This window comes from Rhinolophus hipposideros, assembly GCF_964194185.1.
Source record: "Rhinolophus hipposideros genome assembly, chromosome: X".
NCBI classification, from domain to species: Eukaryota; Metazoa; Chordata; class Mammalia; order Chiroptera; family Rhinolophidae; genus Rhinolophus; species Rhinolophus hipposideros.
This window is the reverse complement of record NC_138046.1, coordinates 2578422-2606201: the sequence shown is the minus strand read 5'-3', so window position 1 is coordinate 2606201 and position 27780 is coordinate 2578422. Positions and strand designations below refer to the sequence as shown.

The window sequence follows — 27780 nt, the reverse complement described above, 5'->3', positions numbered from 1 at the left end:
CTTACAAAGGGGAAAAGGCTTGTCCAAGGGCATGGCAAACTTGAGTCTGCCCATTCACCCTCTGTCCCAGGAGCTCACCAAGGAGGTGTGAAGAAAAGAGGGAGAGGCAACAATGAATCCATTTCTGGATTCCTTAGGTGGGCACTACATATCCCTAGTTACACTTACTTGGAGATGGGGCACCCACCCAGAACAGAAGAAACCTATTTCTAGCCCTTCCCCTTGGGAAAGGGTTAACCAGGGAGGTTCTCTTACCCCTGCAACCCTTTCCCATTGCCTCCCGCCAAAAAAAATAACTTACTGGATAAACACGGGTTTTAAAGTAAAAAACACAGGGTTCAATTCGTGATTTCACCACTAACTAGCCTAACAATGTTGGGTAAATTCTGTAATTTCCCTAAGCCTGTTTCCTCATCTGTAAACTATGGATACTAATACCTCCCTCATAGGGTAGTTGTGGAGATGCAGCACAGTGATATCTATACAGCACTTAACACTAAGTCTGCATCTATAACTATTCATTTATCCCTGTCTTATCCACCACAAGCCCCCATATGTTCACCCCAGTCTGGGCCAGGAAGGCCCATGAGCTGCAGAGACAGCAAGGGCAGGAGCAGGTGGGGCCTTGCTGTTCAGCTCCTTCAGTTTTTCTCCAAACCATGAACCTGGGCCAGATTTGGAGTACTTTAGATAAGCTATGCCAGGGCAGGAAGTGCGCATATAGGATGGGAAAAAGCAAGAACCAACAATCCTCCCTGGGGGAAAGATAAGGCAGAAAAGGTGGAGGGGCATAAAAGCCTTTTAAAGTGAAAAGGAAATAGAGGAGAGTTATTGGGCTTTTCTAACATCTTGGGAGTGCCAGGAAATGAACAAACTGGGATACCTCCCCTAACTGGCCTATAAGTTTCCCTCAGTCCTTGGAGGCCAGTATAAGGAAACCCCTTCAGTGGAAGAGAAGTCCAAGCACTGAGTAAACCGGCCTGCCTCTCAGCCCCTGTTTCATGGGACTCTGGCTCAGAGATGAGAGGTAAGTCAGAGTGTGGGGGCCAGGCTGAATGTGGGATAAGCCCTACCACATGGCAGATATTGTGCTGGGTACCCCTTCCTCCTCTCATTCAATTAATTAGTGCCAGGCTTTGTGGGGAATAGAAGAGCCTCAATTATCACCCATATTCATAAAACAAAAACTATTCCATGACTTACTTCTCTGGCCCTAGCTCTCCTTTTCTTTTTCTTTTCTTTTCTTTTTTTTTTTTTTAGGCAAGCTCTTAGAAAAATTTCGTTGCTGATTTCTCCCTCTGAAAAAAAGACCCATGGATTTCATCCCTTGGTCTACATCCCTACCACTTATCTAATCTAAGCCCAGCTTATGTCTCCACCTGCCTCCAGTCTACCCTCCTCCAAGTCAGCGGGACCTCCAAGCCAGCAATTGTAACCATCTACTTCCTTGCTTTCAGCTCTTTGACGGCTCCCCACTCACTGCCAGGCAGATCAAGTCCAGCTTCCTTCACCTGACACCCAAGGCCCTTTGTCATCTGGCCCCTGCTATCTGTCTTTACATGTTGTCGCTCCCCCAAAAAACATGCATTTCAGTCATACCTAACTACTTACAGTTACTGGAATATACCCACACTGTTACACACCTCTCTCTATTTGTACATTTGTCACAGAACAGAAAGAGTTCATGCACGTGGCACCAGCAGAAGCAGACACTAAACACCGAGAATTGCTGTGCAGAAATAGTGGCTATTTTATTGATGAATGGCGCCACCCAGGAGAACGGGAACCCAGTGCTCAAAAGCCCAAACTCCCCAATGGTGTGTAGGTTACAGATTATGGGGCAAAATCACAAGACAGGTAGAATACAGCATAGGGAATAGAGTCAATTATTGTGACCGTCTCACTAGTACATTGTTTTGTACACCTGAAACTCATAATGATGATGATAATCATAATAAATGAGTAAATAAAAGATAGGTGGGTTAGGGGTTCGGGGTCGTGCTGAGAGCTGATTGGTCGGACGTGAGGTGAGGGTCATGAATCATTTCTTCAGGTCTTGAGGAGAGCTCTGAGGTCTGCTTCAGCTTCCCTCTGTCCGGTCTCATGAGAAAGTAGCTAGGGGAGCATTCTACCTCAGGGCTCAGGAACCAAAACATAACTGAGGTCAAGGTGTTCTCTTTATCCTGCCAGAGGTCTGAACCTGGTGACCATTAGTCAGGTCTGGGCTACTGTCTTCTGCTGCCTCGGGGGCTGCTGATTATCCAGGGGAAATGCTAGGTCTCTGAATGGGGGGGGGGAGAGAGAGAGAGAGAGAGAGAGAGAGAGAGAGAGAGAGAGAGAGAGAGACAGAGAGAGACAGAGAGAGAGACAGAGAGAGAGAGAGAGAGAGAGAGAGGTGATTTCTAGAGCTAGGATTTAAAGCTAAATTTAATCAAAGTCATAAGGATCCCGGTTCCATATTGTGTTGTTTCTTCTTGGAATGCTCTTTCCAGATGGACTTTCTGGCAGAACTTGACCTATTCTACAAGCTGCAACTAAAATGTGGTCTCTTTTGTGAAGTCTTCCTTGATCTCCCATCTTTCCTTGGCTTCAGCCTTCTAGTCAACTGGGCAGCACCCTCCTCATACTCCCTGGCCAGTTTTTGTAACGTCTGGTCTTGTTTATTCCCTCTTGTCCTGACTTTTCTTCAGTTGAGCCTTATTCTATACCAGACACTCCTACTGAATCGTCACACCACCCTATGAGTTTCGTACCATTATTATCCTCATTTTTACAGCTGAGAAAACTAAGGATTAAATAATCTAGGTCAATTACCCAACATCACCCAGGATACAGGGTTAATAAGCAGCACGGTGGAGATCCAAATCTAGGCTGACTCAAAAGGCTTAACCCTGGTACGTCAGTATCTAGTTTTTACTGGCTTAAGGGGTATAGTAACTCTGGGAGAGGTTTGCAGAAGCAGGGCAGAAGTAGAGATAAAATTTCTTTAGGTCTGGGTGCCTTGGGGTCCTAGAGGATGCAGTGACTTTGGGGCAGCCCAATGGCTAGTAACTGTGGCTTCTTCTATCTGAGACATAGCAAGGCATGACAACAAAGAAATTCGTAATTTTCTAAGGAGAAAAATAAAGCAAAGTTTCAGATACTGACCCTGACAACTTCAACAGCTCACACAAATCCCCTGGCAGTGCTAGACAGAGATCCGGCATTCCTGGTCAAGACTGACAGGTGGCAGGGAGAAGGCAGAGGGGAGCAAATGAGGCTGGAGTTTGGGCTCCAACTGCCACCTTGTGGTTTTCCTTAGAGAGGCAAGTGGATGGGGCTAGGGTCCTGCCTTGGCACAAGAGGCTGCTCAAGTGAGCTGGGCGCTGGTGCATAGCATTCCTTCATTCACTCATTCATCCATTCATCTATCCATTCATTTCTTCATTCAGTCAACAAAGGTGTGTCATACCAGATACAGTCTGGGCACTGGGAATAAAGCAGTGAACAAAACAAAAATGCCTGCTGTCATTGAGCTCATATTCTAGTGGTGGGAGACAGACAAAAAATAAGTGGATGGCATTATGTGTTAGGTGGTGATGAGTGCTATAGAGAAAAAGCAGGGAAAGGGGAGAGGCAGAGGCTTTGCAATTTTAAATGTGCCATTTTAAATAAAGCCTCACTGGGAAGGCAAAATTTGAGAAGACTTGAAGGAGGTAAGGGCAGTAGCCACGGGGATGTCTGTAGGAAGAGGGTTCCGGGATAAGGAAACAGCCAGGAGAGTCCCTAAGGTGGGAGCATATGTGATGTGACTGAGCCACACTTTCTCATCTGTAAAACAAGGGTATAACAACCTATTTCTCCTGGCAGCTGTGAGGAGTAATTGAGAAAATGCATGTAAAGTACTTAGCATAGTTACTTGGCAGGAAGTGAGCCAAGAAGGTAACTCAGAAGGTTAGGTAGTGTTATTATTACGTAACATTATTCTTTTAACACTGAGTCCCTACCTAACAGGTGCCAGGTGCTATGCTGCTGTAAACAGACATATAAGACAGTCCCCCTGGCCTCAAGCAGCTCTCAGTCTAGGGAGAGACAGCTGTGGGTAAAGAAAACCATACTCCAGTACTAACATAGGGAGATGAATAAAGTGCTCGAAGAGCTAAGAGGAGGGCACCTCACCTGCAGGCAAAAGATCGGGAAATGCTTCCTGGAGGAAGGGAGCCTTGAGTCAGGCCAGAACTAATTATTATTATAATAACAGAAATTTGCCAGGCAGACAAGGGAAAGAAGAACATTCTAAGCAAAAGGCACAACCCATGCATGAAGGCCTAAGAGAATATGATAAGTTTGGAGAACTAGGAGAGTTTGCTAGAGGTACAGCTTAGGACCCATGGAGGAATGGAAGCAAAAGGATGTCAGTTATCAGAACAGAAAGGATCGTATAAGTCAGGTATGGAGGCAGACCTTTAACAGAATGCCCCTCATGCCAGAGTTAGTCCCTCCATTCTTAGCAAAGTCCTATTTGATTATGTGTTTACCGGTCTCTTCCATTGAACTATGGACCCCTTAAGGACTCAACCCCTGTGTCTTGTTTTTTTTTAATTCCCAGCGACTAGCATTCAGGTAGCACACAACAAATGTGGAAAGAGGGAAGGAGGGGACTTCTGAAAAGTCACACAGCTGCTACTACATTCCTCAGAGTTGCATAGAGGAAGAGGAGTTGAAATCTTTTATTTAATGCAGTCTTTATTGTATATTATATTATAGTAAAATAAGACTGGATCTTATATTAATTTTTGCTCCAAAAGACGCATTAAAGCTGATTGTCTGGCTAGGTCTTATTTTCAGGGTAACACGGTATATACTGTTGCCCAGTTCATCTTAGCTGTGTGATCTTGGGCAACTCACATAACTTCTCAGGGTGTGTTTCCTCAACTGCTAAGTGAGGGGGCTGTGCTAGATGAGTACTTTTTATACTGTTTCTTAGAGCTCATTAGTCCATCAGAGGTGCCTCAGTGTCTTGGGTGCCACCAGCAGGTTGGGAAAAGATGGGCTGAGTTGGCAGGCTTTTGTGTATCCACTTCAAACACAGGAGCCCTTGTAGAAAGTATGGCCTGTCTAAAACTTGCTTTGGAAAAAGAGTTCTGCTATGGCAAACAGTTTAAATACCATTATACTTCCATGATTTCTAAGGGCCCTTCTGGTTCCCCTAAACTAAGATTTTATGAAAATTTTCCACACACAACAGAAATTAAATGGGATAAAGTGTTTACACACACAGACGTAGTAAAGAACTTGTTTTTATTATCACTTTTTTCTAACCACTTTTTAATCTTGGTATCATCTCAAAATAAGACGTGATGTAATACTTAAAATGACAGTTCAAATGTATCATATGCACTCTGAAAGTAATTGGCTACTCCCATAAAGACGATCATTTTGAAAGCCATAGAAAAATGCCTTACAAAGTTCAGGACCAAATTCAAGTTCTGTTTGTTTTTTTTTCTCTCTCTCTCTCTTAGGCAACAGTTACACTGCCTTAATCCAAGCAAAAAGCACAGGAACAGATTGTCTTTAGTCTCACCATTACTGAGTCCCCAAGTCTCCTCCACAAGTACTTTCTCCTTTGTATTTCTGGCCTAAGATGACTGTGAACTTTCACTAGATGACCCTGAAAGTGTACTCCAGTCATTAGAGGTGCCAGACAAATACTAGGTAGTTTGCCAGAGCCTGCCTTCCTCCTCAGCTTCTAAAGTGGGGTATTGCAAGGGGAGGTGTAGGTTAGAATCACCTGAGAAGCTTTTTCAACCTACAGGTATGCTCCCACTCTCGTCTCCCTCTTGTGAAGCGTGGTTTTAGATAAGGGCTTGATTCTGTCCCACACGAAAGGTCCTATCCATCATTTTAAATCCTGCTCAATTTAAGATTGGTGGAATAAAAATAATTGGACTTAGAAGAAAGACACTGGCTTGTCACAACTGGTTGGACAAGTCACTTAACTTTTCTGGTGTCAGTGTTTTCCTCTGTTGAGGTTCTCTTCCAACTTTGAAATTCTATGACTGCATGTCATGTCTAAGAAGCTTTCTGAACGCCTAGCACAGAATGACCTGTGATTTCTTAGTTTTCCAGCAGCCTATGCAACATGACATATCCCTGAGTTGTATACTGTCCTATATTGCCCTCTAGTTGTTTTTACATGAAAGTTTTTTCTTGTCAGCTGTAGTTAGTTTAAGATATATAGTCAGTTTAAAAGCTTATTTTTCGGGACAGGCAGCATGCATTCTACTTAATTTAAATCTCCCAGGACAACTCGGGATGTGTCATAAGGTAATCAGTGTATATATTGATTTGTTCAAAGCAATGACATCCCTTCTTTCAAAGTCCTGGAATTCTCTTTTTACATCAGTGCTGTCCAGTAGAAATATAATGTGAGCCACAAATGTGAGCCCAATACATAATTTTAAGTTTTATAGTAGGTATAAAGAAAAGTGAATAGACACAAGTGAAATTAATTTTAATAAAATATTTAACCCAGTATATACAAAATATTAGCATTTCAACAATGTAGTCAGTGTAAAAAATGAGATTTTTTTGTTCTTTTTCTGTAATAAGTTTTCAAAACGTGGTGTTTCACATCGACAGTACATCTCAATTCAAAATAGCCACATTCCAGGGCACAATAGCCTCACGTGGCCAGTGACTACATACTGAACGGCACAAGATGTGCATCATTGGGCGGCTTTCCAAACCGATCACGTATTTTTCTATTCATACAATGAAACTGAGCAGTTAGTAAGTACCAGGCACTGGGCTGGCCAGAGGGGTGCAAACATGAATCAGACTCAGTCGGGTCAGGGAGCTAGAGGCGTAAATCACCAAACGGTAGTACAGTCATAGATGCTCTGATAGAGATGCACAGAAAAGATTTTTCTGTGACTTAGTGGGGGAGAGGGGGTCAAGAAGGTTTCACAGAGGAAGTAACTTTTGAAAGCGTGTGTCTGTGTGTTGTGTGCATGTCGTGTGGTGTGAGTGCAGCATGACGTGAGCGGGAAGAGGGCGGGCGGGCGCGGGTTGGCTGGGCGGATCCCCGAGCTCCAGCTGCGGGCCGGTGGAAGCCGGGAGGGGCGCGTGCAGCCCCGCCGGCCCCGGGCCGTCGGCTTGGGGAGCTGGGGCGGGGGGTGCCTGGCGGGACGTGTGCGCGGCGGGCTCGCTCCGCATTCAGCCGGGCGCCCCAGGGCGGGGCCGGCGCCCAGGCTTTGCTCGGACTCCTGGTTTCCCGAGGGGCGCCCGCCTGTAACAGGCAGCCGGTCAGGGGAGTCTATGGTAACGGTTGCCAGCGCCGCCAGCCGCTCCCCAAAGTCGTTCGGGGATTCGGTAACAATGGGCGGCGGGCCCAGGGCAGCGCCCCTTCCGGTTTCGTCGGTTCTGGCCGAGTTTTTTAACGGGGTGGCCCCAGCGTCCGGAAGTGAGGTCTTTGGAGCTCCTCCCTCCCCCAAGATGGCAGCGGCCGAGGAAGACGAGTTACCGCCTCCGCGGCTCCCCGAGCTGTTCGAAACCAGCAAGCAGCTTCTGGACGAAGTGGAAGTGGCAGCTGAGCCCACCGGTTCCCGGAGGATCCAGGAGAAGGTGTTGAAGGGACTAGAGCTCCTTAACACGGCTGCCGAAATGATATCGCAGCTCGACTTGTTCAGGTATGAGGAGGGGCTGGCAGCTGAGAAGGAGGGTAATAATGGTCCCCTCTGGTTACCGCTGAGCCTGCGTGCAGGACATCTTTGAGACGGGCGACCTTTCCTGCCCACTCCCCACTGCCATCACCTGGGCATTGCTTACATTCTCACCCTCTCTTCCGAGTTATCGATGACCTGCGCCCCTGCTCCCCAGTGTGGCTCTTTGCAGAGGCATTAGGTGTGAGCCTCCAGCCACTTTTCATTAAGGGAAAACGGCCTCCATTCCCGGTGCCGCCTCCCGTTGCCTCACTCCCAGCCTAGCCTTCCCCTCCCCCCAGGAAGCGGGGGCTGCCGTTTGAATGCCCGACCAAGCTTCACAGCCTCCTCTTTGCTCTTTGCAGCCCAAATGAAGATTTGGAAGAAATTGCTTCCACCGACCTCAAGTACCTGATGTTGCCAGCATTTCAAGGAGCGCTCACCTTGAAACAAGTCAATGCCAGCAAGCGTCTGGATCATCTGCAGTGGGCTCGAGAACACTTTTTAAACTACTTAACTCAGTGCCAAAACTATCACGTGGCAGAGTTTGAGTTGCCCAAAACCAAGAACAGCTCAGCCGAGAATAACACCGCTGGGTCTTCCATGGCCTATCCTAACCTCGTTGCTATGGCATCTCAAAGACAAGCTAAAATACAGAGGTGAGTCAATAGCTGTCATTTGAAAATTGGCCAATGGCAGTTGGGGGGCATGCATGTGATTTGTTTGTGGGTTTTTTTGGGGAGTTGTCACTCTTGGTTCTTACTGAGCATAGGCTCTGGGGAGAGCAAACTCTCCTGAGTTTTTCAAGAAGCCTCTGCCTTTGTTGAGACGACCTTGCCTCACCATCAGACCCCTCCTCCCCTATGGTTGCCAGCAGCAGCTGTGTGGTTTAGCAGAGTGTCTCCCAATCACTTGCACATCACGACATAGCAATAGTCACACGGCACAGTGGGCAGATATCTGAAGGGCACAACGTCTTGCAGCTGTGCTGTACTTTTGGCCCATTGATTGAGAAGCTCTGTTCTGACAGGACTGCATCAGTGTCACATCCTGAACTAACAGTCCTGCCACAACTTCATCATGTGACCTTGAACAAGGTGCTATTGTCAGTTAAAATAAACTAAAAACATTCAGTGAGTGCTCAGTGTCTAGGAACTATCCTGGCCACCCTGGGTGCAGACTGAGTGTAAATATTTGTGTGAGTCTGGGTGGTCTGCGTGGAGGAGCATCTAGTCCACTGAGGAAAAGACGCGTAGACACAGTAGCAATATAAAGGATGTGCTAGGAAGATGTACAAGGTACTGTAAGAGCAGACAGGAGGCCAACTAACCAAAGACAGAGCAGGAGAGAGGACAAGGCTACCTAGAAGAGGTGACCCTGTGACCAGTTGTTTAAGGATGAACAGGAATATTACCTAGAGGGAGAGGGGAGGACAGCATTAGCCAGCTGCAGAGCCATTGAAGAGCCCTGCTGGGGTGGAGATGTGTGGGTGGGACCTAACTAAGTGATTGGCTGACGTTAGAACACTTAGGGGTGGTGGAAACGGAGAAGGAATGATGCTGAAGAATTCATCATTCAGACCAAGGAGAGGTGGGTTGTGAGGAAGGTGAAGGAACAATCTCATTGCTCGGAACATGGGAAGGACATTGAATTCCAGTTCCACCATTCAGTCACTCTGACTTTGGATAAATTACTTAATCTCTCAGTTCCTTAATTTCCCCCGCTGTAAAACTGGACAATAATACGTCCTTCCTCATACATTAAAAGCACTTAGCACAGTGTCTAAGCACTCACAGCCAACTATGGTCATATTTTTGTGGCTGAGTACAGGTTGTGGAATCAGACACCTGGGTTTGAGAACCAGCTTTACTTATAAGCCATTCGACTTTGGGTAACTTATTTAACCTGTCTGGCCTTGGGTTTCCTCATCTGTGAGATCTAAGTAATGATGGTTCCTACCTCAGGGTTAAGAAGTGTAAATAAGATAAGGCATAGAACACAGCACAGTCTCTGGCACCTACTAAATATTCTGTAAATGTTACTGTTAGGCCACGCCAAAGAGCTGAAACTTTGGTTGGTGATTGGGATCCACCAGAGTTTTCCTGTTTTTAAAGAGCAGCATGGCCATATTTGCATTTTAACTAGCATACTTGGGCAGTTAGGAAGCAATGTGAAGATGAAGATTAGATCCCGTTAGGTCACAGAGCTGATGAGGCCTCACTGTGGCAATGGCAGAAGGGACGGGGGAGTGGATCTATTTAGGACGGTTGAATCTGCAGAAAACCTGGTGATCAGTTAGTTGTGGGATGTAGGGTAGAAGGAAGCAGCAAGGAAGATGTGTGTTCCTGACGTAGGTGGATAGCTTTCGCTCATCAAGCTGGGCAATGGAGGAGGAAGAATAGATCAGGTGTAGGAGAGACAGCGAACTTGGGATTGAGTCATGTTGCAGTGAAGGTGCCTAGGACACACCCAATTGATGTATCTGGTAGCCTGAAACTCAGGAGAGGCCTGATCTAAAAAACTGAACATTCATTCATTCACTTGACAAGTATTTACTGAGCCTTTCCTGTGTGCCAGGAACTCTTCTAGATAATGGAGAACCAGACAAAGTCTATGCCCTTGTGGAGCTTTTATCTTGGTGAGGAGACAGACAATAAGCTAGTAAATAATAATGTAATTTTAGGTGGTAAAGGCTATAAAGAATAAGGTATGGTTAGGAGCTGGTCAGGAAATGGGATAGACTGATGGGAAGTGGCACAACATGAGCAGAAGCCCAAGGCAGGGTACTTTGTGGGATGTAGAGAGAATGGAGACTGGTCTGGTTTGGCAGAAGGTCAGAGTGGTGTAATGGGAGGTCAGTGGAAGAAGTGATGTGTATAGAATAACGAAAGGGAAGAATGAGGCAGAAAGACAGCTTAATGTGTTACAATATTACTTCAGCTGGGAAGAAGTGATAAAAATGAAGTTACCGCTATCAGAGATAATACTTTTGCAAGAAACACTTATGTGATTGGAAAACAGATTGTTCAGGTCTGATTAACTTTTTGTAAGTCCTCCCTCCCCCGCCCCACAATTTTACATACCAAGGCCTTCCTACCTAAATCACTTAAATGGTACATCCTCTCTCTCTCTCAAAACCCAGACCTTCGTGTATCTTCTCTACTCTAATTCCCAGCTTTAGGAACTATTAATCTGGTTGATTAACTGCACCTCCATTCTTTTGAAAGAAATAAAGAAGTAGAAGCTAGGGAAGTAATGAGTCTAACTTTAGATTTACTGAATTTGATTCCTGAAGTGACAACTGGATAGCCATGTCCATGGACAGATGGACACGTGTAACTAAAACCTGTGAGACACTTTTGTAGCTAGTGCTAAAAATTTAGGAGCTTTGGTGTGGCTAGGTGCCAGGGAAAAACGCATAGAGAAAAAAGCCAAGGATAAAACCTTGGAGACAAGTTAAAGGAGAAGGAAAAGGAAGGAAAGAACAATTAAAGGTAAGAGACTCCGCATGGTACATGTAGAAGTACTTACAGAAACCTGGGGCAAAAAGAGAGCAAAAGTCTGTCCTCTTTGAAGCCTTTTCCTACCTGTCACTCACACCGCCCACCCCTCTCCCAACCCCTAGCTACTGTACTTTATGTTACGCATCAATTATGTGATTCTCTAGACTTGGAATTTCTAAAGGTCAGATACCTTAACTAATTGCATCTTTAGTACTTTAATTGTATCTTTGGATTCTTGGTGCCCATCCCAGACATTGGATCATAGAAGGTGCTTGAGGTGTCTTTGGGAGGGACAGATAGAGTGGTCATCAGGAAGATGGAAGCAATATGATGTAGCAGAAAAAGCCTGGACTTAGGAGTCAGACAGACCTGGGGTGACCAATCCAATGTCTACCACTTAATTGGTGGGGCATCTTCCAGCCCCTCCTAGCCTCAATTTTCTTATCAGCTATCAATATTTGTATTACATTGCTACTTACAAATCACTTTCATGGATATTGTTCCATGTGATTGTCTTTACAACCCCATGAAGCAAATATTATTATCCACATTTTAGAGATAAGGTAATAGGCTCTGAGAATTGACGTGCCCAAAGTTACATAGCTAGTTAAGTGGCCAGGCTAGGATTTACACACAAATCTTGAAATTCCCAGTTCTCATTGTGAACTAGGAATTGACCTTTGTAGTGTTTTGCTCACAGGGCTACCTCAGATGCTGTGAGTTATTGGTAACGTCACACAAAGTGCCCACTTGTTGGGTAAATGACGCAGAAGAGCCCAACAGGTTTTATAATAAAGAATGTTTCCAAAGCAGTGGTTCTTGACTTCACCTGGGTCATGGACCTCACTGAGAATTCCATAAAAACAACAGAAGTTCTCCATGGGGGAAAGAAAAATGCATACATGTAGAATTCTGTATAAAATCTCAGGGTTCAAGGACCCCTCCCCCCTGAAAAAAGAAAACACCTCTCTCTGTGGACCTCAGATTTGGGTGAACACCTGCAAAGAATGGGATTCCAGATGTAGATATTTCAGAACACTTCTCTTGGAAACCATGGAGTTTTTCCTTCACTCCTCTTTCCCTCAAGCCCTTACATTCAATCAATCAGCAAATCCTGTGTGTTTTATGTTTTAAATACATCCATGTCACACCATCATTCTATTTCAAGTCACTCTCTTTCACCTGGATTGTGGGAGTATCCTCTTAATTGGTTCCCCTGCTTCCACCCTTGTCTCCCAGCCCCCATCATCTAAAGTCACACATCACAGCCAGGGTGTCCTGTCTAAAAAAACATTGCCATGTCACGCTATTCACGTCATGTAGTCTGTTCAGAAGCCTCCCGTGGCTTTTTCGTCTCTCACTCGAAATATATTGATATACTGTGTCTTATTCCCTACAGGGTTTTACAAATGAGGCCCCAGCCATGTCTGTGACCTCATTTTCTATCATTTTTCACTCCATGCCAGCCATACTGGCCTCCTTGCTATTTTTCACACATGTCAGGCCTGGCGCGCTCCCACCCAGGACCTTTGTCCTGGTGTCCCCTCTCGGAACACCCTTCCAGATACTGGCATGGCTTGCTTCCTTATTTTCTTGAATTCTTTGCTCAAATGTCACCTCCTCAGAGACGTCTCTCCTGACCACTTTGTACATAGTAGCAGCCTGTCGCACCATCTGTTGTGCACTTTACCTTGCTTTTTGTTTCTTCACGACACTTACCACCACTTGACTCCTTATCTATTTGTTTTTGTCTGTCTTCTCCCACTAGAATGAAAGCTTCAGGAGACCAAGGACTTTCTTTTTCACTTATTTATTGGGGAACAGTGTCTTTTTCCAGGACCCATCAGCTCCAAGTCAAGTCGTTGTTTTCAATCTAGTGGAGGGCGCACCTCACTAGCCTATGTGGGAATCGAACCGGCGACCTGGGTGTTATGAGCACTGCGCTCTAACCAACTGACCCAACCAGCCGCCCCAACCAAGGACTTTCTTGTATACACAGCTGTGTCTCCAGCAGTAAGAACAGTGCCTATCGAATAATAGGTAACTCAGTAAATATTTATCAAAGGAATGATACATGAGATACTAGAATGCATCCTGGAAAAGGTTGGCAGGGTCGTTATGAGTCTTTAAATTACAGTGGGATGAGTCAGACCTGGAGGTGTGTTGCCCAGCAGAAAAGAAAAGATGATCATTTTTCAGCCTGTTTCACAAGGAATTCCTGCATCAATGGCAGGTAAATGCCCCTGAGGTTCTGAGATTCTCTGAAGCTGTAATTGCCAAACGGACATTGTGTGCTATTAAGTACCCAGCCTAGTAAAGGTTGATACAGTAAAATGACTAAGGCACTCCCATCTCTAAAGACGATGGGAGCAGTTGCTCAGATTAGGTTACTTCTCAATTTTCCTCTTTTTCTGGCTTCACAATGTGTTGGTCAGCCGCTCCATTCCCGTCCTTGCCTTGTAGTCTTGCCTTGTAGAGAACTGCCTTGGGGGCAGGTTCTCGGGTTAGAGTCTGTGTTTTTGCCAAAGTGGAAATCGGCATGCTGACTGCCTGATCACTTGCAAAGGTAAAGTCTTATTGTGGCCTTCTTTTGAAGGAAACCTCTTTATTTTGAAGTTCACTGTGATGCTTTTCTGTGGGACAGGTACAGACAGAAGAAGGAGATGGAGCAGAGGCTGTCTGCCCTAAAATCTGCGGTGGAAAGTGGTGAGGCAGATGATGAACGTGTTCGTGAATATCACCTCCTTCACCTTCGAAGGTGGATTGGCATCAGCTTAGAAGAGATCGAGAGCATTGACCAGGAGATAACAATCCTGAGAGGAAAAGACTCTTTCAAAGAGGTGAGCCTGCTACTGCGCTGCCCCTGCAGCTCAGAAAGCTGCTTGGCAGAGGTTTGAATGTTCTGTGAGAGCGATGAATGAACATCCTTGTAAGTCCCCAGAAAAATGTGTGTTCTTATGTATTAAGATCAGTGGAAGCAGGCTCAGGGTTCCGTAGGGTGGCTTTCCCTCTAGCGACAGGAGTGTTCCCCAGTGCTTGCTGACCTGTAACACTTTGGGTCATCTGTAATTGTGGAAATTGGCGTGGGCTGTGGGAGGTATGAGTGCTAAAGGAAGGCATGGGGAGGTGGGCCTTTAAAATCTGTGCTTGGCTGTGTGTGTAACAAAGAGGTGGAGGTCTAGGGTGGTAATGCAGAAGTGGAACTGGGGGAGAGGAAAGAGTAGAAAGAAGATGATAAAATGACAGGCGGGGAATGTGTTTAGGTCGAGGAGGAATCCGAATTGAAGCGTACACAGTGACACGCTCTGACACTGCTGGCAGAGGACCCAGGGTAACACAATCAGAACCCTGTTTGGGAGCTGCCACCTCAGAAAACCAGCCTCTGCTGCCACTATTCATGGTCCTCATACAGCGTGAATTGGTCACAGGCATTGATTTTAGTCCTCAGAGAAACCTCCTCCTAATTCAATTTATGCTAATCAGTCCAGGAGCTTCTGCCTAGAAGTAACACCTACCTGTTTCCTCATGTTAAAGGAGCAAAGAATGAATAGTGAGTGGTCTGAGACCATAAGGGCCCTTCAAACCTTGTGAGGCTGGACTCTTCCGGGTCCTCCCTGCCCCCTTTGTTATCATCTCTTTTTCTTTAACGCTCTTATTTGGTATTGAGAGTGGCTTTGGAAGTGATGCAGTTAGATCCAAGTGGACCCTTTTTCTTTGACCAGACTATTTCCTGCGCTCCTGGACAGCCAAGGTCCTTGAAACATTTCAATACACCTATATATGGAAACCACTCAGCCATTCTTCCTGCCTTGAGTTAGGAAGAACCACTGCTTAAGTCCCCTGGAGGGTTCTTGACAGTTAATAGCATAATTACTCTGAAAGGGGTTTTAGAAGAAGAGTCTTAATTCAGCTTTAGCACTGAAGGCCAGGCCCAAGGGATTCAGATGGAAGATGAAGGAAGGCTTTGTCGGCTCCTTTGGAAGGGGGTATTTTCAAACCAAGTAATGTTTTCCTTATGGTGAGGTGATTCCTGAGAGCTTTCTATTTCTCTCAGGCATCCCCAGAAGAGCTAAGCAACCTCCACCATTAGTGTTCTGCTTGTACGTCTCAGAGACTGATATGTAGGGAGTGAGTGAATTTTGAATCCAGGCTTTTCAAGTGCCGGAAGACTTACCAGTCAGCATAATGGGGTGGGCAAAAGGCAAATGAATTTCTGAAATTAATTTCCTTTATAGGCATCAACTTCTCACTCATCTCGTGAGGACAGGCCTCCAATGAAACCCTTCATTCTCACTCGGAATGCGGCCCAAGCCAAGTAGGTAGTGCTACAAAAGTGGGCTGCCTTTGCAGGCCCCTTGCTGTTGGGGTTCCCTTGCAGTGCATGATAGCAGACAGAAAGGTCTAAAAGGTCATAGCCCCACCTGGGGGGCTGTTGTTCATCAAAGGGCTATTACCTCTTCTGTTATGTTCTCTCTCTCTGTCTTCAGCAGACATTTCCCTCACACTTGAGCTTAAAAAGACTCAAAAGGAAACCAACTAAAATAATTAGTGAATTAATTAATTGAAAACAGAAACAAGAAAGGAATCTAATAGACAACTGTACACTTTTAAATTGTTTCCCATTATTGCCTTTAGCTACAGTTCTCGAAAGGATGTAGTTGCCTCCCTGAGTTCTTGAGATGTTTTTCCATAGAGTGGCAGGAGAGGCTCCTTCCTCTGTGCACCTTTCAGATGCCCCAACTATAAATATCCCTGTCATGGTGTCATCACTGCTCTGTGGGGCATTGGCCTCTGGGATTGCTCACTGGGAGATGATCCTGGGCTATTTATCTTCTCATGAAAGCCCTTGACTTTAATGCCCCTTTCTGGGTGCCCCTTTTTACATATCCTGACAGGAGATTGCACAACGCCTCAGAAAGTGGCTGGATAGAGGAGGGAGGATGGAATAGACACAAGTTTGTCGCTAAACAGAAGAGGCTTTTTAATAGTGCTGTTTATGTTGAGATTTCTAAATGCATTGTGATTCTCGCAGAGTGTTTGGAGCTGGTTATCCAAGCCTGGCATCTATGACGGTGAATGACTGGTATGAACAGCATCAGAAATTTGGAGCATTACCAGATCAGGGAATAGCCAAGCAAACATCAGGTATGGAGGGGTGGGAGGGAAGTAGTTACACTACTGGTCCCTAATTCCCTAGCAGTTATATTCAGGCCAAGTATTGTTGTCCTTTAGGAGCAGAAAGAATCTGGACAAAGATTCTGAGTGGTAGCTTCTAGGCAGTATTTTATTTAATCTATTATTAAAATAAATAGCAGATGCTTCTGGGAGGATGGGGGCAGTGAGGCAGCATAGTTTTTGAATCTCTTCAAATATCGTGGCATAAAAACAGACTAAACAGCTAGATAACAAAACCAAAAATCCACAGGGAGCAGTTCTGCTTCTGGTAATAGCAGGGCAGGTTATATCAGGTCAACCATCCTACACATAACAATTACAGCTGGACAGACTATTACAGAACAACTACCTGAAGGCACTGGAGAGTGACCAACAGCAGATGTAGACTGCGGGACCCTAAAATTTCCAGTTCCAGTACTGTTTCCACTTCAGCACAGAGTAAAGAAGAGTGGTCATTGGAAAGGCTTTCCTGTTTTTTATGGCCTTTCACCTATGGGCAGGCAGCAGGTGCTGCGATGTGGGGATAGGTATAACTGGAAACTTGCAGTCTTATTGGTTGAGGAATGGGAGCACTGAGTTCAGGGTGACTATAGCAACTGAAAAGTTAAAAAGGTATCCCAGAAAGGAGAGAACCACAGAGAAGGAGCCCCAATTCTCTATATAAACCCTTCCCAAATCTCTGGCTGACTCCTTAGTTCTGCATGTACAACATATTCTCCATGCACCCTAGATAGGGCTACAACAATTGGGACAATTCACCTGGTTCCCAGTGCAGAGGAAATAGAATTTGGAATTTTGGTTCTAGACAAATTAACTGCCTGCTAAAATGAAAAATCAGTACTTTTTAGAGGAATGAGACAGAATTCAGAATCTATACAGCATAGCATTCACAGAGTCTGGGATTCAATCATAAACTACTATACATATTGGGGGGGGGGAATGGAAAATGTGACTTATACACAAGAGGAAAAGCAGTGAAACGACCCCAAGATGACTCAGATTCTGAAATCAGCAGACAAGAACTTTAAAGCAGCTTATTTCTATACTCAAGGGCAAAGGGAAAAATACGCTTGTAATGAATGAAAAGGTAAAACATCTCAGCAAAGAAGGGGAAGAACTCTGGAACTGAAAACTACAGTAGCAGAAGTTTAAAACTGATTGGATGAGCTTAATAAATTGGTAGTGATAGAAGCAAGTGTCAGTTAACTTGAAGATAGATCAACACAGATTAGCCAATTTGAAAAATAAAAAAGATTGGAACAAAGTAAACAGAGCCTCAGTGACCTGTGGAACAATGTAAACGTCTATCAGACATACAATTGGAGTATCAGTAGGAGAGAAGAAATAAAGAGAGGGGGCCAGAAAAAATGTTTGAAGAAATGATGGCTGAAAATGTCCCCAAATGTATGAAATGCAAACGTACAGATACGGAAATTGCAGCAAACCCCAAGCATGTTAAATACAAAGAAAACCACACATAGACACATCATAATCAAATTGCTGAAAACCAAAGAAAGAAAATGTTAAAAGCAGCCAGTGGTAAAGTACACATTATATATAGCAGAACAATGATGGGAATCGTTGCTGACTTCCCATTAGAAACTGGGAGCCAGAGGTAGTAGAGAACATCTTTAAAGGGCCAGGGGGAAGAAACCCTGTCATCCCAGAATTTTATATCCAGTGACAATATCCATAAAAATGAAGGCAGTTCTTCAGGCTGGAGGGAATGATGCCAGATGGAAACTTGGATATTCAAGAAGGAATAAAGAGCAGCAGAAATGATAATTATGTAGGTAAATACTAAGGGCAATCTCCCCACACTCCAAACTTTTTAAAACTACATATGGCTTCTTACAGCAAAAATTATACATTACGTGGGGCCTTATAATATATATAGATGTAATACATACGACAGCTATCGCAAAAAGGACGGGTAAATGGAACTATTTTTTTTGTGAGATTTTTCTATTTTACATGAAGTGTTGCATATTGTCTATTGTTGTGTAACAAATTACTTTAAAACTTAGTAACTTAAAATAATAAACGTTTATTATCCCACATAGTTTCTGAGGGTGAGGAATCTAGGAGCAGCTTAACTGGGTGGTTCTTGCTTAGGATCTCTTGAGGTTGCTGTCAGCCAGGGCTGCAGTCTTCTGAAAATTTGACAGGCTGGAGGATCTGCTTCCAGCTCTTTGACTCATCCATGTGGCTGTTGGCAAGCGGCCTCCCCATATGGCTCTCTCCATAGGGTTGCTCACAGGTTAAGAGCTTCCTTCCTCAGAATGAATGATCGAAGAGAGAACAACCAAGATAGAAGCTTCAGTATCTTTTATAACCTAATGTTGGAAGTGACATACCATGACTTCTGCCATATTACATTGGTCCCCAACCCAATACAATGTGGGAGGGGACTACTTAAGAGCACAAATACCAGAAGACTGGGATCACTGGGCTCCATCTTTGAGGCTGCCTATCCCACATGGTACAATGTTAACTCGAAGTAGACTGTGAGGTTAGGGAGGAATATTGTATTCCTTAGAGCAGCCTTTTAAAAAATAGCACATCAAGAGAATGTGAAAACAAACCATAGACTGGCAGAAAATATTTGCAAAAGATCTGATAAAACACTGGTACCCAAAATATACAAGTAATTCTTAAAGCTCAACAATAAGGAAACAAACGCTCTAAAAAAAAATGGGCCAAAGACCTAAACAGACACCTAACCCCAAGAAGATATACAGAGGATAAATAAGCACATGAAAAGACACTCAGCATCATACATCATCAGAGAAATGCAAATTAAAACAACAGTGATACCACTACACCCCTATAAGAAGAGCCAAAATCCAGAGCACTGACACCACCAATGCTGGCAAGGCTGTGTAGGAACTCTCATTCACTGCTTGTGGGAATGCACAATGGTGCAGCCACTTTGCAAGACAGTTTGGCAGTTTGCTATAAAATTAAACATAGTCTTACCATACGATCCAGCAGTTGTGCTCCTTGGTATTTACTCAAGTAAGTTGAAAACTTAGGTCCATGCAAAAACCCGCACACAAATGCTTATAGCACTTTATTCATAATTGCCAAAACTTGGAAGCAACCAAGTTGTCCTCAGTGGGTGATGGATAAATTGTGGTCCATCCAGACAATAGAATAGTATTCAGTACTAAAAAGAAGTGAACTATCAAGCCATGAAAAGACATGGAAGAATTCTAAATGCATATGGCTCAGCCAAAGAAGCCAATCTGAAAAAGCTACATATCATATGATTCCAACTATGATATGCTGGAAAAGGCAAAACTATTGAGACAGTGAAAGGATCAGTGGTTGCCACAGATTAGAGGAGAAGGAAGGATGAAGATGTGGAGCACAAGGATTTTTAGGGCAGTTGAACCACTCTGTGTGATACTCTAATGGTAGATACATGTCATTATACATTTGTCCAAACCCACAGAAGGTACAACAGGAAGAGTGACCCCTTGTGTAAACTGTGGACTTTGGATGATAATGACGTGTCAGTGTAGGTTTATCACTTACAACAAATGTACCACTATGGTCTGGATGTTGATGGCAAGAGAGACTATGCTTACATTTAGGTGGGAGGTATATGAGAACACTCTGTACTTTCCAAACAATTTTGCTGTGTACCTAAAACTTCTCTAAAAAAGGCTATTTTAAAAAATAATGCAAAGAGACAAAGCTATCATCAGTAGAGAAATTGAAAGGGAAGAAGGCAAGAATAAACAGGAACAAAAAACAGATGAACAGAAAACCAATAGCAGAATGGTAGATCCAAAGCCAGCCATACCAATAATTATTGTAAATGTAAATGCAATAAACTTTCAAATTAGAAATCAGATTATCAGACTCAACTGTAAGTTGTCTATAAGAGATGTGTTTTAATTATGAAGGCACAGATTGATAGTAAAAAATTTAAAAAGGTATATTGTACTAACAGTACAAGAAAGCTATAGTAATATCGGATAAAGTAGACTTCAAGAAAAAAGGTGTTACTAGATATTAAAAATGGACATTTCATACCAATAGAAAAGGCAATTTATCAGGAAGATGTAGCGATCACACATGCTTGTGCCTAATTACAAGCTTCAAATTACATGAAGAAAACATTGACATAAATGAAGAAATGGATAAATGTACAATCATAGTTGTAGATTTTAATACTTCTTGAGTAATTGATAGAATTACTGGACAGAAGGTCAGTAAGAACACAGAAGGTATGGACAACACTAGTAGCCACATTAACTTATTTGACATTTAAAGAACTATATTCAACAACTGCAAAATGTAAACCTTTTTTCAAATTCATATGATATGTTCACCAAGATAAACCATCTTCTGGACCATCAAATAAGTCTCCATAAATTTTCAAAGATTGAAATCACATTGAATATGTTCTCTGAACACAGTGGAATTAAATTAGCAATCAGTAACAATATACCTGGGAAACCCCCAAATATTTCTTAAACAGCACACTTCTTAATAACCCTTGGGTCAAAGAAGAAGTCAGGAGGAAAATTAGAAAATACTTTTAACTGACAATGAAAATACATCAAAATTTGTGGGGTACAACTAAAGTAGTTCTAAGAAGGAAACGTATAACTTTCAGTACTTATATTAGAAAAACAAAACAGATAAAATCAATTCCTAAGGTCCTACTTTACGAAGTTGAGGGAAACAAGGACAAAATAAGCCACAATAAGTACATAGAAAAGAGGAAACAATGGAAACGGAGAATCTGGGACAGGGCGTGATGGTAACACACAAACATTGAACATATGTATACCCCCAGGACCTGGCAGTTTCACTCGTAGGTATAGACCTAAGAGTATAAGACAACATGTCCACAAAAGGCTTGCAAAATGTCCATAGCAGCATTATTTGTAATACCCTGGACTGGACACTATTTGAATGCCCATACATAATAGAATGGATAAATACATTTTAGTATAGTCACATAATGAATTCAGCTAAAAGGTTGAACTTTTTTTTGGGTCTTCAGCCGTAAGTGACAAATATAGCTGAATTTTGTAAACATAATTATGAATGAAGAAAGCTAAATACAAAAGTATATACTGTATGATTCCATTCACATGAAGTTCAAACCGAAGTAAAAGTTGTATTTGTTGGTTAAAAGCCTTAGTGGGGGATCATGAATGGAACTTGACCTGAGGGAGACTTCTGCGTAGTTAGTAATGTTTTGTATCTTGATCTGGGTACTGATTACATGGATGTGTTCATACGTGAAAATTATTGGGCTATACTATGTGTGTTTTTTCCTACATGTACGTTCCACTTTAATAAAAACAAAAGAAAATCTTATGGACAATATTTACAATAAAACTAGGTGACACTATCCCTGTGAACCTCAAAATGAAAACAGGTAAAGGAAATCACCCATAAGATCAACCACAAGATCAACAAGTGATTGGCATCTGTAGAAGAAAGCAGAAAGAAGAAAGAAGAAAGCAGAAAGAAAGCCGTCACTTACGGCTGAAGACCCCCAAAAAAGTTCAACCTTTTTGCTGAATAGGATTTCATTATGTGACTATACTAAAATTTATTTATTCATTCTATTATGTATGGGCATTCAAATAATGTCCAGTCTGGGGTATTACAAATAATGCTGGTATGGACATTTTGCAAGCCTTTTGTGGACAGACCATGTGAAAGATCTGACAAATAGGAGAATTCCATAACAACAAACAGATACTCACTAAAAAGTGTGGCAGTCCAATTTATGAACAGCAGTTGAAACGAGAGCGTTTTTGCCCACCAATAAAAACTGTGGATACAAGGGATCTATGGTCCAAAGGTCTGAAAGGGATGGAGCAGTCTGGTCCTTAATGAACTCTTGAAAATGACCCACTAGATTTCCCTTCAAGGACAGGGTCGCACACTGAGGAGAAACTGCTGAGAATAGAACTGAGATTAAACAGAACCGGCACAATAAAGAAAAGGAAAGTCCAAATCAAAGTAGAAGAGAGGATCAGAACCAGGAATTCTAATCAAGCAAGTCGGTTCTTAACATACATGAAAACAGAAACGGAGCCTCTGTGAAGTTAGAAAAGCCACCCTGAACCATACTTATTTCTAAAAGTTCAGGAAAACGTATTACACACATGAATGAACAACAGATAGTGATGCTGGTTGCACAGCTCTGAATTTAATAAAAACCACTGAGCTGTGCAGTGTAAATGGGTGAGTTTTATGGTATATGAAATACATATCAATAAAATTGTTAAAAAGTGAACAAAATTATCAAGGTCAAAGTCCGCACAAAATTATTATAAGGGGAAAGAAAGAATCAAAAGCATTCCAGAAATACACACTCAAAAAATAAATATAAAATACACTGTTTAAAAATGAATTGGAAGACATTAAGAAAATAATGTAAGTCGTGGAAGAATGATATAAAGCAGGAATTGAAAAACTCAAATGTGGTGACAATTTGGGGAAAATAAGAATCACTTCAGAAATGAAGGCTAAGGCAGAGGAAAACAAGGAGTGAACACAACAGAAAATGCCTTACTAAGGTCAAAAGAAAAATGTTTTAAATCAAAATAAACAGGATTAGAGAAAAAGTGACCAATAATAAAGATAGCAAAGACCTAGCATATGGGTAATAGGATTACCTGGAGAAGAAAACCAAAGCAAAGAAAAAGAATAAATGCTTAAAACTAATATCAAGGAAACTTTCCTGGAACTTGAAAAAAAAAAAGATTTGATTTGAAAAAGTACTGTGTACCTGAGAATTCTGACCCCAAATGACCAATAACAAGATACATTCTAATAAAATTACTAGATTTGAAAGAAAAGGAAAAAATGCCGTTGACATTTCTGCAAAAACAGCAGATGGTTTATAACAGAAAAAAAATTAGATCACCCTCAAACTTTTTGACACCAACACTCTATGCCAAAAGAAAATGAAGTAACAGATATTTAAAATACTCAAGGGGGAAAATATAAGCCAAGGACATTATATCTGGTAAAACTGACTTCTAAGTATAAAGGCTAGACATTTATCAACATGCAGGAATTCAGGAACTATTGTTCCTTCTTGAGGAATTTGCCAGAGAATGAGCTTCAGACAATCAAGATGATGAGAGATACGTTAACATAAGGACAGGTGGAGGGCTCTAAAAAAATAGTTACTTGTAGAACTAAGACTAAATGAAGGTTAAAAGGGAGAGAGTAGAGCAGGGGTGTCAAAACTGTGGCCCACGGGGCCAACTGCGGCCCGCAATCCATTGTTAACTGGCCCGCAGCAAATACCAAAAATATATTTAGTTAAATAAACCAGGTGAGGCAATACTTACCTCACCTCGCGTGAGTGGCCTGGCTCTTTGTGTATTTTACCGCATATAGCCCTTGGTGGAAAATGTTGAAAAAAGTTTGGACACCGCTGGAGTAGAGTATGTAATGCCTTTTTTCTCAACGCTCAGATAATGTAGATATTTTTTAAATGGAGAAATGGGGGAAGCATACGCAAAGAAACTTCTCAGTAATTATATTGGTGACTGTGTTATTAGCGTTATTCCAAGATTGTGTGTAATGTGAGATAATAGAAGTGAGTACTTATGAGATATTCTGATTTTATCATCCTGTCTTTGACAACTAAGACTTTTAGTATGGAAGAATACAGCTGTAATTCAAAAGAGTTTAAGTCAGAAATAAAGCAACCCTGTAGTTCTGAATATGAACTCATGAGAAGTTTTGTTTAAAAGTAAACACACACGCACTCACACACACACCTTTGCTTTATTCATTGAAAAGGCTTAGAAACAATGACCAGCCCATTAGCAATGAGCATACCTAGTAATTCAGATTGTGGTCTTGAAATACCATTCCCATTAAAAGAAACCAGGATGTCTTAGAGAAACCAAGTCTGGGGCAGAAAATATACAATATGAGCTCGGAAGATCTTGTCATAAAAAATAGGGAAGAAGCTTTCAAAGACTACTAGGATCATATCAAAAGGACTCAAAAACCAATTTGAAGGTATTTCCACTGGCCAGAACCATTTTGGCTTTGAAAAGGATAATTGCCAGTAGCAATGAGTGCACCCAGCACTCAGATCTTGGTTTCTAATACTATTCTTTAGTTAAAGGAACCAGGGCTCCCTAGAGAAATGGCTGGTTCTAGGGCTGGGGCAGGAAATCTGTAAGATGAGTCTGAAGCATCTTGTAGTACTAGAAAACAAGCACACACACATAAAAGGACAATTGGGGTATGTTACTGGGACATAAAGGCTCTGAAAGAACTCTCACTGGCCAAAACTGGAAGAATTTCAGCAGGAAAATAACAGAATTGGAATATAACACAAGGAATAAAAGAAATACCATGATAGAAATAAATGATTAAATCAATAAGTGGGGGGAGAAGAGAAAAATCACTACGGAAAAATTCCAAATAATTTGTGTATATGCTCCTATCTCGGGGAGTGGGAAGGCGCAACTTTACAGGTGGGACCCCTACAAACACTACACCTTAGTCAGGTGGTCCAGGTTGACACCACTAGTGATCAGTCATGTTGATGGTGTGTAACCTTGATGTGATGAGTAGGGCACTTCACCTCTGGTCTTCTCCTCCAAACCCTCAACCCCAGTCTAATCATGAGAAAGACACCAGGCAGCCCCGAACTGAGGCCCAGTCTACAAATACCTGACCAGCACTCCTCGGAACTGTCTAGGTCATCAAAAACAAGGAAAGTCTGAGAAATTGTCACAACCAGAGGAGACAAGAAGACATGATGACTAAATATAATGTAATGACCTGAATGGGCTCCTGGAACCAAAAAGAACATTAGGTAAAACCCAAGGAAATCAGAATAAAGTATGGACTTTAGTTGTTAATAATGTATCAGTTCAGTCCATCCGTTGTGATACATAAACCATAGTGATGTAAGATGTTAACAATAGAGGAGATTGGGTACAAATGTATAAGAACTCTACTATCTTCTCAATTTTTCTGTAAATCTAGAACAATTCTAAAACTGAAAAGTTTAAGCATTTTTTTAGAAATCATTGCAATTGGTTGAAACCCATCAAATATGTTTAAATCCATGAGTTCATAGTTATATTTAAAAACAAAAACTTCAGAGGATGATAAGGAACCAATTTACTATCTTGAAAAGTGGTAAGTAAAGTGAAAGAGTCAAGCATTTACCTTGCCTTTTCTCTTGGGTAACTAAATAGTAGGTGAGGAGAAGCCTGTCTTTATAAAAGCATTCTAGTTAATAAAATATAAATATTGAAATTAAGAGTATGACCTTTTTGAGACCCCCGGAAAATTAATGGATCCAGGTATCGAGCATCAACAGCTGGTAACATGACAATACATGAGACACAAGTATTATGTGACCCCCTTCCCATGAGGGAACAGAGCGCTGCCTATAATCACACCGAAGGGATCAACCCCGAATCAGATCAAGCATCTGCATGAACTTGCCAATCTGCAGAAATACGGAACATGTCTGCAGTCAACCAAATCCAGATTTGGGGAAACTACAGGTCAGATGCCCTAGCTTCTTCAAGACATAACTTGGATGGAAGAGGCACCTGTAGATTAAAGAGATAGCAAATATTTAAAGTGGGCAAGACTAACCTCAGACACATTCTGCTAAGGGAAAGAAGTTAGCCGCAAAAGGCCATGTTACATGATTCTCTATGTGACATGTCTGGAATAGGCAAGTCCATAGACACAGAAGGCAGAGTAGTGGTTGCCAACGGCTCGGGGAGGGAGGGAATGGGGAAGAACTACAGATGGGCACAAGGGATCTTTTGGGAGGGATAGAATAGTTTTTTAATGGATTGTGGTGATGGTTGCACAAGATCACTGACTAAAACATGAATGTACAAATGGACAAGTCTGGTGTCTTGGGAGGCACACTTGGGTCATAAAACTATAATAAATCCAGGAAGTTATTACTGTAAAAGGTGGTACAGTGGTTAGGTTTGGGGCAGGGAAGGGCCTGTGATTTGGAAGACGCTCACAGAGACGCTTTGGGATGGGTACAGAAGATCTCTTTGTTGACCCAGGTGGAAGCTATAAAGGTATAGCCCCCCCTTATAAAAACTTAATTACCGTTTCCCCAAAAATAAGACCTAGCCAGACCATCAGCTCTAATGCATCTTTGGGAGCTGATGGTCCGGCTAGGTCTTATTTTCGGGGAAATGGTATATATATGATATCCAGTATTCTTTATTTTACGATAAAAGGGGTTTAAAAAAAGAAAAAAAGAACGTAAGAGTCCTAAGCTATTAGAAGGATCAGGTCACCATGGGTTTCATTCTTCATCCTAGTAATGACACTGTTCCTACAGGCTAACTTAGGGCCACTAGGAAATGATCCTTCACCTCACAAAAAATAATAATAACGCAAAAGAGAGTTGTAGCAGTTGGTTCAGTTTGTTTTGGGTGTACACTGCATGACAAGTGGCATGTGGACCTCGGACCCAGTTCCAAGTGTGTGCAAAATAACACAGATACTCCTTTCCGGTACTTTCAGATACCCTGGGATTGCCCATTTTACACACACGCAGAACTGTAGAACCCAAACGGGAAATGGGTGAAGGAGAGAAAGTCACCTTCCTCCCCCACCTCCCTCTCATACCACAAATTATAAATATTTTTGGTTTGCTGGGGAATTTGGTCGGTTGGTATTTTGGTGTGTTTTTGTTTTTGAGGGGGTGGTGTTTGGCCATTTTACCAAGACTTCTTTCCCAAAGTAGAATTCATTCTGAGGGGCAACTTTTCTGTTGTTGCCTTCTTATGAAAACCACTCAGAGCATCATTTGTTCTGTTGTTGAACATGTCTTCTCCCCACTTGGGCTTGCCTGGGGTAGGAAGCTGGCTATATTCCTTGTTCTCATTTTAGGTCATTGTGTTCAGAGCATTGCCAAGGCCCCCGACATTACCTCAGTTTCTCACCCCCGCTTTCTCTTTTTGCTGCTTTGACAGAGGTCAAAAGAGCAGGTCGGCAACAGGAGGATGAGGAGCAGAAGGAGGAAGAGGATGACAAGCGAACACTCCAGCAAGCTCGGGAGTGGGACGACTGGAAGGACACCCATCCCAGGGGCTATGGTAACCGACAGAACATGGGTTAGTCTTCCCACAACAAGACGGGAAGATGGGGACGCACACACCTTCTCGCAAAGGAAAGCTGTGCCATCTGCTGCTTCAGCTCTACCACGAAGGCATAGCTGCTTCATCCTGCTTTGTGTTCAATAAAGTGTCAAGCAATTAAGTGTGTATTTATACCCTAGGTAATTAACCAGCAATCTTGTTTTGGCATCCTCATCATGGTGTATTCTGATTTCTTAAGTGGAAAGAAAAGAGTACTAAGAAATGACTCTGTATAATCAACGGCTGTATGAATTCTCCTTAAAAATAAAGTCC

General features: G+C 42.6%; 1 protein-coding gene across 2 annotated transcripts; it reads left to right on the top strand.

Annotated features, from left to right (window-relative positions):
• Nucleotides 1-716: 716 nt before the first annotated feature.
• Nucleotides 717-27780, top strand: IGBP1 (immunoglobulin binding protein 1). 2 transcript variants are annotated; one of them, XM_081043527.1, is made up of 7 exons: nt 717-1027; nt 7477-7670; nt 8048-8341; nt 13830-14025; nt 15421-15500; nt 16218-16330; nt 27343-27780. In XM_081043527.1, exons 2-7 carry the CDS (start codon nt 7477-7479, stop codon nt 27486-27488), a joined length of 1023 nt encoding a protein of 340 aa, XP_080899653.1. In that variant the 5' UTR covers nt 717-1027; the 3' UTR covers nt 27489-27780. The 2 variants fall into 2 exon arrangements, with proteins under 2 accessions (XP_080899653.1, XP_080899652.1); XM_081043526.1 differs by lacking the exon at nt 717-1027 and having other exon boundaries at nt 7063-7670.